We start from the raw sequence: 11,057 nt of genomic DNA on the forward strand, positions 1-11,057 counted from the left end.
TAGGCGTAGAGAAATTTGTACAAATCCAACTTAAAAGATTTATACAAAGGTCAGAACTCCTTTTGGGATCAATCCCCCCCTCCAATTAAAAGTTTCCTGCAGCATAATGTATTACCAATCGACTAGTTTATTATTTGTAGTAGATTCTCAACTGTCTCAGATTTTATAAATAATTCATGTGGATAATCACTGCCCATCAAAAATTAATTTCCAACTGGAGTTAAAAGGCTTTTCTAAATGGAGTTGATTTTTATTTGGTACAAGACTTATCATCCACCAAGCCTAATGAGCAGCAATTCAAATTGGTTGGTAGAATTGGCACTAGCTTATTTTTCTTTTCTGGAGTGCCAGAATAGGGAAAGGACTGGAGGAGTCGGGTGAGGAGGATGGTTGCTGCTGTTGCGCTTCACAGGCATATGATTATCTGTAGTCTGTACTTATAAACAAAATGAGGCTTTCCATCACTCTTTACATCAACTTCACCTCATTTTTAACTTTTTAAGCGACCGTGGCCCCTCCCCATCAGATTTTATGCGAATTCCTCAACATGTTCAATTCTAATTCTTCCTACTTTATATGAAAAAACTCTTTTTATCTTCTGCCATACCAGGGTTAAGATGAATATATATATTGGGAGACAGGGTTAAGATAAATATTATATTTGTAATTTTTATTAAATTAATTTTGAATGCACCATCACAAGATATGGAACATTTTATCTTGCCCTGAAACTTTAACCTTCTTGAAATTTTGTTGACAAAAACTATGTAATAAACAATTATGATGATCTAATGTGAAAGATCGATAAAGGGAAACAATGTAAGTGATACCTTATTAAAGTAATGTTATTTTGACAGAAATCGAACTCACCTTTTGCAGATAACATGAAAATAAAATTAGTATTTTACAAGTACTTTTTATTTTATAAATAATAAAAAAAACCTGAAATTATCAGAAAATTGAACACTTTTAACATTTATTAATTACTTAACCTTTTTATTTTTTATTAAAACATTATAAATTCTTGAAGACATTGCTTTAAAATAAAGTATAGCAAGCGTGTTGATCAAACAAGGAATAGATGTGATTTAACAGTCTAATTATGGATAGAACAGGAGGATGGGTTTAAAGAAAATATCCTTTGTTCAGGTTCCTGCTTGAAAACAACTAGTAATAGCATTCTCTAGCAATAAGTGCATGCAAAAAAGCCAAGTCAAGCGGCCAACCATAAGAAGAGCAGATTTAGCGATTTACCCAAATTGCATTTTCAATACATAATTGAAACTAATAGGAAGAAGAATTCGTCCTTAAATTTCCGAAAACTGCCTCTTTCTTTAAATTTTGACAAGAAAATTTACTGATCCGTGAGGCTACAAATTGGAAAAGAGTAATGATCAGTGAGACTATACCTAGAGTCAAGAGACTGTAACAGCCACAGAGAAAATGACATCGTGAGAAATAAAACATAACGCTGAACTTGTACTGTTCAATAATTGACATTTCAAGACTATAATCTATTGTAGCATTTCCCAATAGAAAAAGTGTAATAACAAGCCCCCTCCCTATGGAAACAATCCTATGTGTTTGATCTTTGTTTTAAATATTTTTGCTAAGTTGTTAGTGGTTTTCCAATTTCATGTCAACAGGTCACTCCTATACTCATCATTTTCTACATGGAACTACGATAGCTATGGGATAAGTAGTTCCCTTGGCCAGGACAGAACACAAACATCAATTCGAGCGAGCAACAAAATTCAGTTGTCTCCCATGCAATTAATGTGGTTACCAATAGTGAGATTGACTATCTGGTGATGAAGATTACTGGTTGGCTTGAATGAACGCTTGAAGCAAGCTTTGTGCTATCAGGGTTTGATCTGGAGTCCCTGATATAAAAACTATCCCCTCACTTTCACCGGGACTTGGATCATGAACTTCGACTTTTGCACCTGAAATCTGATTCAGCAGTACCACGCACAAATTCATACCCAAAAAGATGTAGATAATTAAAGAAACAGTCAGACTACAATACAACATCCTGAGAGGTCAGTGTGTTTTTTCTAGGGTATATGAAAATTACCTCTTTGAGACGAGCAAGGTTGCAGCCATGTTTACCATAAATGGAGCCAAAAACATCTTCAGGAACTACAATCTCTACACTTGTATTTTTCACAACAGCAGACTTCTTACTGCTGCGTAAATGAGAGATAAAAAATCAGATTAAATTCTTCTATAAAACTTCGTAATATATTTTTTTTTTCCACGATAAAAGGTAAACTGCTCATACTCAATAACTACCAAGAAACACAGATTGACAAAAGGACATCATTTATTGGAGTCTCAAAATGCCCTTTACTTGGGAAGGATAATTATACGTGAAAGGAATCAAGTTCCCTATAATCAAACTGTGTTGATGAACGCAGCTCAAACAACAGGTAAGCGGCTACCATGACCTGCTATCTCAATATTACTCATGGCAACAGCTATAAGAAAACCCACACAGCAAATGTCCTTCAATCACCCAAATTTTGATCTTCCATAACCATAAAGATACACAAGAAAAACACTTTGCTTACTTAACTGACAGAATTAACAGCAACAAAAAGAAACAGCTTTAATTTTATTTTTGTGTAATACTGACCTTTCAAGTTCAAGACCACCTGTACCCTCTGCATTGGCCAGCCCATGTCCTCTTCTCACAGTCTGAAATCACAGCCAACCCTAAACACTTAGGTCCTGGTGTCCTCAGACTACTATGGCAAGGAAGCAACAAAGAATAGGGCAAAAGAATAAATAAACAAAAATCTTTCACCTCTAATAGCGGAGATTTCGGTGGACAGCCTACATTGTTAGAGAGCCCAAGATTACCCACTGCTCTTGTTAAAGCATTCTCTTGATCAGAATCAAGAGACAAGCCTAATGATTGAAGCAAGCCAGAAGTAGTCTCACTCCCTCCTTTGCAGGGGCTCCTTCCTCCCACTTCATTGAGCACTTCACTTGGAAGAAGAAAATCCAGTGACCTCTCAAGGTCTAAACTCCCTCCAAAGGTAGTTGAGCCTCTCTCTGCATCTTGGGTGGCAACTGTACACCCATTTCCTGTAGTCTGCAACTAAACCCAACCCAAGCATTGAGGTCCTTGTACAAATTCCTATAAAATTAGTGAGAGCAATAGTTTATGAGGAAAAAGAAAAGAAAAGGCAAAAGAGCTTTTACCTGTTGTGGCTGCAATTTGAATGGAAGAGGACCAGCAGTATTGTCTGAGAGCCCAGGTTGCGTTCTTTGAGCTAAATTAGGTCCTTGATCAGTATCTGACGATAAGCTTGTTGGTTGGTACGCTTGAGGAACACCTGTATCGCTTACTTTCCCATAACAGTTCCTCACTCTCATTTCATTAAGCACTTCAGGTGGCAAGAGATTATGCCTTAGCCTACTAGTTACTTGAAAGATCGCATTCTGCACGCTTTTATACTCACCAGTAATCTGCAAAGATAAAAGTTAAACGACAATGAAACCGCCTTCAAGCTGAAATTGATTATCAGGGTGGCACTCAAAAGTTCATCACCTACTGAAGTAACGAACAGAAACTGAAATTTATTTAAGAGCCTAAAAACCCTTGGCAGCAAGAAATCACAACTGTCATAACAACAGAAAAGATGGTGTGTTGCAGTGTTCAGGCTGAAACCCACTAATTTGAAGCATCATCAAGATATTGACAATCTTGACTCAAAAAGCAATAAAATTTTTCGTGATTCTAAAAGTCATAGCATCAATTGAAGATTTGCTATCACTATCAAACACCAAAAAGATGGAAGCAGTGAGGACTTGGACACCCTAAGGGGAGAAATCACCTGTAGCGCTCAAAAAGATTCTTCTTATATTTATAAAAAATCATCTCTAACTGAAAATGTTAATTATACTAAATAATATAACGTATTTTGTTTCATTAATAAAATTGAATCACATTATCTAAGCATCTACTTCTGTTTGACTCAAACACTAACAGGAACTCAGTGGATCCTTCCCGCATTGCAACCAACTTACACAATGATAATGCTAACAAAATTAATATTAGCACCTGCACTACATCCTCTGGAGAATGATCCAGCGTCAGGTCTCCATCTAATATTTGTACATCAGCACCAGTGACTTCTACAATCTCAGAAAGTACCCTGCCTCCTTTGTCGTTCAAGCAGCTGACTAGGTTTTTTGCAACTAGAAGCCTAACAGTTACAGCAGAACCCTTACTCAGGCCTGATGGAAGTCCTTTTCCAATGTCAGCCTCAACTGATCTTGCAAATACAAGAACAACAGCATTTTGTGCAGGAGAATACCATGATTCAAGGTTCTACAATAAACAAAATCCTCGTTCAATAACAAGGTAGGCATGGGCAATGCTTTTGTCAGTGACCACATGTTGCAAGCAAGGAAAAAAAAGAGAGCAAACGATTGAATAAAAAACAGTGAATAATGTCTGTAGAAACTACTGGCATTAGTAAAACCTCCACAATCAGCTTTGAGACTAACCTCCAATGCAGAAATGGTGACAACACGCTCACCAGACTCGGTTACTGGGGCTGCAAACATTATAGAAGCACCTGTTTGATTTTGTAAAGCTCTGACTATGGCCCCCTTCTTACCAATTATGGCCCCAGCAGCACCATTGGAACAGAGCATTCTAAAGACTACTTCTTTTTGTGTACCATTTGAATCTAGGTTGGAATCTCCATCAGCATCCATAGATGAAAAGGTGGCATTTGATGATGCACTCACAGAATTTGCTGACATAGGTGGCAACAGCGAACTAAGGTGTGGAAAAAATTCTATGTGTGGCTCAGGGGAGGTCCCACGTGAAGGTTTCTCAGTAGGAACACTCATAGGTGTTGACTCTCTGTCCAAAGGTGGGCAAGCTTGAAGGCAGCCAGATACAGCAACCAGAGCTTTCTTGACAGCCAAAGTGCCACCAGTTATCTGCCATAATACAAAAAGAATCAAATAGACAAACTTTAGTGATATTAACCATATCCAAAATAAATCTTTCACTACCAAATTGTGAAACTGATTCATATATTGTTAATTCGATTGCCTCTTCAATTCCACAACTCAGAGACATTACCAACACAATCAAGCACAATACCTGTTACTAGCTTTTTTCATATCATCCACATGATCAAATTCACAAACATCAAGACCAGTACAGAAGCTTCTATTATTAACTTAAATCAATATCCCTTTTTTTTGGGTACAAATGGAAGCCCACTAGACTTCGAACTACTCACATAAAGTAGCTCTCTCCCATCTCATAGACTCTGTCCTCTTTAAACTTGAACATGAAAGTTTCAAGTTATAAATGCAAGAACGTCGCTGAAAATGTATCTAGTATTATTAGAATTTACACAAAATTTAAGTCCATAAACATTAACAATTTCAAAAAAAAGAAAATATATCATCAACATCGAAATATTTACACCCATACCTTTCTATTTCGCACATTATTATTATTATTTGATTTTCTTTCACTTTCTGGAGAAGTAAACACACAAAAAAATAACCCTCACCTGAATTAACTCATCGTTTTTTCTTCCGCATGGCGGCGGCGGCAAAATCCTAATCTTAGCTCCAGTCTCCGTCCTCATTCTCACAATATTGTTCCCTCCTCTCCCCACAACGGCACCAATCTGTGTCGTATCAGCCAGCACCCCACAGTAAGCTTCTTCGTCCTCCCCATCACACGCGTTTCCCCACTCTCTCTCAGCTTCCACTTCCCACACGCGCTGGAAAACCCTAACCATCGCTTCCTGAGCACACGACACGTCACATTCTTCTCCCTCACCCAAACTAAACCGCCTCTCAACCGATCCCGACCCGACTATCAATATAACCCGGTGTGCCGACCCGCGAACCGGTTCCTCGCAGTGGATTCGAGAGGAAGTCTCGCGGCGAAGTTGAGAAACAACGGCGCCGGAGTTCCCGATGACTCCTCCGATGGATGACACGTGGCAGATAATACGAAATGACACCTCGCCTGGTAAGGGAACGATCGTTACAGGTGGGCCTTGGCGTCCCCTCCGACGGTTGTAGGGGTTTTGCATTTGGAAGAAAACAGAAACCAAAGCTTTGTCTTTCTTTTTTTTTTTACTGGGTTCGTTTCTTTCTCTTGTGCTGCCTTAAAAAGCAGAAAATATATATTTTTTAAACTAGTTTAATGTTTCCTTGGGGGGTGGGCGTGTGTTAAGGTTACTGAGAGTTGCAGCGTTTTTTCGCAGGTGGCGTACGGGTTGGTGTTATTGGCGTGGGGGGAGGTGCGAGGGTAAGTAGCGGTTGAAATTACGGGACGCGGTGTACGGAGCATGGGGAGTGTTGGGACAGCAGCAGCAATAGCTCTCTCAAAAGGGAGTGTTTCATTGTTTTCAGCTTTCAAACTTCACATTATTTTCTTTTTCTTACCTTCCTATGGTCAATTGACAAATATTGATTGTGGGACGGGTCTAATTATGGCGTAAGTGAGAATAATTGTCAATAATAATAATGGCAATAAATGAAAATATGTAAAGAAAGGGGTGAAAATGGAAAAGGGTAATTCTTTCTCCTTTAAATTTGCTCTATTTGACATTATTACCGAAGCAATTTGATAATGTTTTCTATTTTTGGTATATAATAAGGGTTAACCTTTTTTATTTTATAAATTACATAACAGTAATTATGATAATGTTTTCTTTAGTACTTGTTCAATTCTATATTCGAATTGGGTTGTTGAATTTTTCTTCTTTTTAAAGTGGTATAATTATGACATAAATAGTAAAATGTTGTTTATTACCAACATATTCTCTTTTTTGGTAGAAATTTTTTCTTTTTCTACCTCCACTTGTGAGAAATTGAAACTAAAATATCTTTCTTCTCTTTTTTTTTTTTGTTTTATTATACCACGTATAGAAAGATATTTTGAGTTATTATTCATCTTTCTCATCAAACACAATAATAGTACAACGAAAATAAATCACAATATATATTTACAGTGATTTTACATTAAATTTCCATTGTCCTCTCTTATCTTTCCTTAGCTCTATGCCATGAAACGGCATATGGTCCAAAGAGTGCACTGCCGTCAATTACCCCACTTTCTTTTTGGTGATTCATTCCCTTGTCCTTGTCTGACTGCCTACTTCCGAACACAGATAGTCTGAAATCTAACTCTGTTTTTTACCTCCTTTTCATAGGTTGTTCTTGAAACAAGGATTGAATCAGCCATGATTTTTCAGTTGGCTGCGACAACATTAGTCAATCGAACGTGGGAGGAATCTTCTTTCAGAATAGTCGCTGTCAATGGTTAATGATCCTTGGAGATGAGTTGGTGCCTACCTGCCCTAAGCAATTATTTGACTTGAAAAATGGAAATGAAGCACTTGCATGAAAAGGAATATGCCTGCCTTGAACGATTAATGGACTCGAAATTGCATTGAAAGGACACTACTTTGAGAATATGTTCTCTCCATTTCTTTTTTAGTTGGTGAGATTTTGTTTGCTCTAATTTATGGAACTAGAATCTTTAAAGCTTGGCTTTGGGGGTTTCCATTACTTTGAAAATGAACCCTTTTCCTATTTGTTGTTTAATTTACTGGCAATAAAAACTTCAATTTTCATGTTTCTTGAATATTTAATCATAAATGTCCTAATTAAGCAAGATGTTTTTAAACTATTGAACTGTAGAATACTCTCTCCTAATCATTTGAATTTAGTTCAAACCAATAAGAATGGAATCCAATTTAGATAGAGATTTTAATTTGAATTATCACACTCTCCCTTTATACTATAGAAAAAAATAAATAAATGAATCTCAAGTTTACTATTAAAACAATCGTTAGAGAATTATCATGATGTGATCATGAAGCATAAACTGAGTAGTACTGATGCAAAGATGATGATTTAGGGGATTTATTGTTGCAAATTGTGTTTGTGAGATCGGAGACCTGCAAGAGGAGATTTATTGCAACAAAAGTGTTGGTTGTAGCTGAAATAATTTTTAATTGATTTAATGGTACTTTAACGAATTTTTTAAATCAACGTAAGAATTTTTGTTATGGAAGATCTGAGATAACAAATGTTGGGTTAATAAAATAGAACACACGAAATATTTTAGAGATTTTCTCACTACTCTAGAGATATTACCACTTTTCTTGTAATATCATACTCTTACCAATGGTAAGCGATACATAATTTTTGGATAGTGTGACATGACTCAAAAATGTATAAAATGTATTGTTAGTTTAATAAGGAAAGTACACACCACAAGATAATCCTAACTAGAAGAAAAGTATGGTGGTTTTGTTTGTGGGAGATTGGTAAAGAAAACAAAAGATCATGGCAGCTAATATGGTCTCAAGATGCAAACACAAGTGAGAGGTAACCTCAGCATTGTTGGAAAATCATCTCAAATGATTTAGTGGATGCAGAACTCGATTTTTTTTAATGGTGCATCGCTTCCAAAAGGGGTAACCTCGACTATTAGTGTTTTATTGCCTAAAGTTTCTAACCTTTTGCAATGAAGTGAATTCCGACCCATTAGTTTATGTACTGTATTTAATAAAATAGTTACTAAACTATTGACCAATAGACTTGCAAAAATCTTGCCTAGATTAATATCAAACAATTGAAGTAGGTTGGTTAGTGACAGATTAATTTCAAATAATATCTTTCTTGCACAAGAGTTAATTTATTAGATCGACAAGAAAACTCATGGAGATAACGTTACTTTGAAATTGGATATGATGAGAGCTTATGGCAGATTGAGTTAGGATTTTTTATATGCTATGTTGTGACAGTTTGGTTTCAATAAACAGTGGGTTAACATGATCCAAAACTGTGTTTCAAATTGCTATTTTTTGCTGTTAATTAATGAAACTTCAGTGGGTTACTTTAAACCCCGAAAAAGGATTGCAACAGAGGGGTTCTATATCCCATCTCTATTTATTTTAGCAGCGAAATATTTATCTAAGGGGCTTAATACTCTATATGATCAATTTCCCTAACTGCATTACTCTTCAGGGCGCTCCAGGGCTATAAGCTATTTATCCATTGCAGATGATATTATCATTTTCATTAATGGCAACCAATCGTTTTTGGGTAAAATTCAAAAATTCTTAAAAGAATATGAGGTGATTTCTAGGCAAAAAATTAAATCAACAAAAAAGTTGTTTTGTTACAGGCAACAAAGTTGCCAATTCCAAGGTCCAGATTATCAAAGCAGCCACGAGATTTACTCATAAAAAATGGCTAATAATTTATTTGGGAGCACCGTTATACAAAGGACACAAAAAATCAATTTAATTTGATTCGATTATAACTAAAATCAGGGACCGCATCTCTGGTTGGAAAAACAAAATTCTATCATCAAGGGGACAGATAACATTTATAAGAAGTGTCCTGTCTTCCATGCCATTGTATTTGCTTCAGGTACTTCTATGGGGAGACTTTATATTTGTTAAACATATTCATTGGACTACTTGAAAGAATATGTGTTATCCTAGCAATGAAGGGGGACTAGATATTCGTAGCTTAATGGACGTTTTTGATGCGTTCACTATGTAATTATGGTGGCGATTAGATTTATGAAGAATAAACATTGTTATGGTCAAGTCCTAATGCGAGTTCAAATCAAGCCTCATGACTCCCCTATTTAGAAGAGATTATTGAGTGGCTGCAGAATTGCGGAAAAGAACATTCGATGGAAGGTAAGGAAAAGTGAAGTGCTTTTTGGGCACGATTATTGGTGGGGTATACAACCCTTGGTATGCTCATTCCCTTCCTTTGCAGGTTCAATGGTGAAAGTTGATTATTTTTATGGGATGTGGATAAATTAAAAGCAATGTTTCCAGAGTTAATAGCGGAGAATATAGTTGATACTCCCATTGAAAAATCATGTGAGGATATTGCATTTTGGGTCTCCAACTCCAATGCTGGTTTTTCAACAAAAAGCGCTTGGAAGATAGTTTGTCAAAAACATAATGTAAGTGACATTTTCAAGCTAGTTTAGCATAGAAGTATCCCACTTAAAATCTCATTCTTTTTTTGCGAGCGCTGCATGAATAGTTACCTATTGATATCCGGTTAGAAGCCAAGGGGCTTCCACTAGCATCAAAATGTCAGTGCCGCAATTCAGAAGAAACCTTAATGCATGTGCTTTGGTAAAGTCCTGTAACGAATCAGGTTTGGAATTTTTTTTTTTTTTTTGCCATTATTTTCAGATTTCTATCGTTCAACCTCAAAGTAATTTGCAAATTTTATAGGCTTTGTTTTTTTCTGGAGACTATACAAAGCAAGGCCATATCCATTTTTTCATTCTCATTTTTATATGCTGGTCCTTATAAGTTGAACAGAATGATTCAAAACATAGGTGACTTGGAGTTTGCTCTCAACGTGTAATACGACGAATAATCAAACTTTTGATGCAACTCCATAAAGGGAATTTAATCCGTAAAAAGCAATGAAAAGATGATATACAAATTGCAAAGTTGTGGAATATCAACTTTCCACATCAACTTCCCTCATCGCCTGAAGCTAAGCAGTGATGAAGTTAAGTTGAATGTAGATGGAAGTTCGAAAAAAACTTCTAGCAATGTCGCAGGAAGGGGAGTGGTGCGTGACCATACAAATATGTTACTATTTAGGTTTTTAGAAAATTTTGAGCCAATTAATTCCTTGAAAGTCGAATTATGTGCACTTGAAATAGGTCTTCATCTATGTCGTGCCCATAACTTTAGAAAAATCTGGATTGAAATAAATGCTAAGGTGATAGTTAATATGATATTGGAAGTGAGTTATGGTTCTCATGACACCAGGTATATACTAGCTTCCATTCGAAAATGCCTGCAACACTTTAATTATAGAATTACTCAGAGCTATCGAGTGGGAAATCAAGCCACAGATTATCTCTTCAACAAAAGTTACACATATCAAGGATTCAAAGTATTCATTAGCTCAGAAAATGACTTAAGGGGTATTTTAAATTTAAATAAAATCAATTTATTTTATATTAAATTTATATAAATATAAATGAGTAGTACTTT

At 36.0% G+C, this 11,057-nt stretch overlaps 1 protein-coding gene across 4 annotated transcripts; it reads right to left on the bottom strand.

The window, feature by feature from the left end:
- Positions 1–1,290: 1,290 nt before the first annotated feature.
- On the bottom strand, positions 1,291–6,387 carry LOC18611443 (RNA-binding KH domain-containing protein). 4 transcript variants are annotated; one of them, XM_018114064.2, is made up of 8 exons: positions 5,553–6,386; positions 4,522–4,965; positions 4,073–4,342; positions 3,211–3,477; positions 2,810–3,100; positions 2,639–2,700; positions 2,078–2,189; positions 1,291–1,953 (listed from the first exon to the last, which is right to left on the bottom strand). In XM_018114064.2, the coding sequence occupies exons 1-8, from the start codon at positions 6,084–6,086 to the stop codon at positions 1,819–1,821; spliced, it is 2,115 nt and encodes a 704-aa protein (XP_017969553.2). In that variant the 5' UTR covers positions 6,087–6,386; the 3' UTR covers positions 1,291–1,818. The 4 variants fall into 4 exon arrangements, with proteins under 4 accessions (XP_017969553.2, XP_017969552.2, XP_007047753.3 ...); XM_018114063.2 differs by having other exon boundaries at positions 2,078–2,186; positions 2,810–3,106; XM_007047691.3 differs by having other exon boundaries at positions 2,810–3,106.
- Between the last annotated feature and the right edge of the window lie 4,670 nt (positions 6,388–11,057).

Source organism: Theobroma cacao, chromosome 1 (assembly GCF_053813885.1).
Source record: "Theobroma cacao isolate CCN51 chromosome 1, ASM5381388v1, whole genome shotgun sequence".
In the NCBI taxonomy this organism is placed as follows: Eukaryota; Viridiplantae; Streptophyta; class Magnoliopsida; order Malvales; family Malvaceae; genus Theobroma; species Theobroma cacao.

Bases quoted from the DNA above. Each gene is read 5' to 3' on its own strand.
- LOC18611443 (XM_007047691.3), bottom strand. From the start codon at position 6,086: ATGCAAAACCCCTACAACCGTCGGAGGGGACGCCAAGGCCCACCTGTA. The intron at 4,966-5,552 runs GTGAGGGTTATT...GTATTATGGCAG, and splicing joins AAAACGATGAGTTAATTCAG to ATAACTGGTGGCACTTTGGC. The intron at 1,954-2,077 runs GTAATTTTCATA...CTGCTGAATCAG, and splicing joins ACCTTGCTCGTCTCAAAGAG to ATTTCAGGTGCAAAAGTCGA.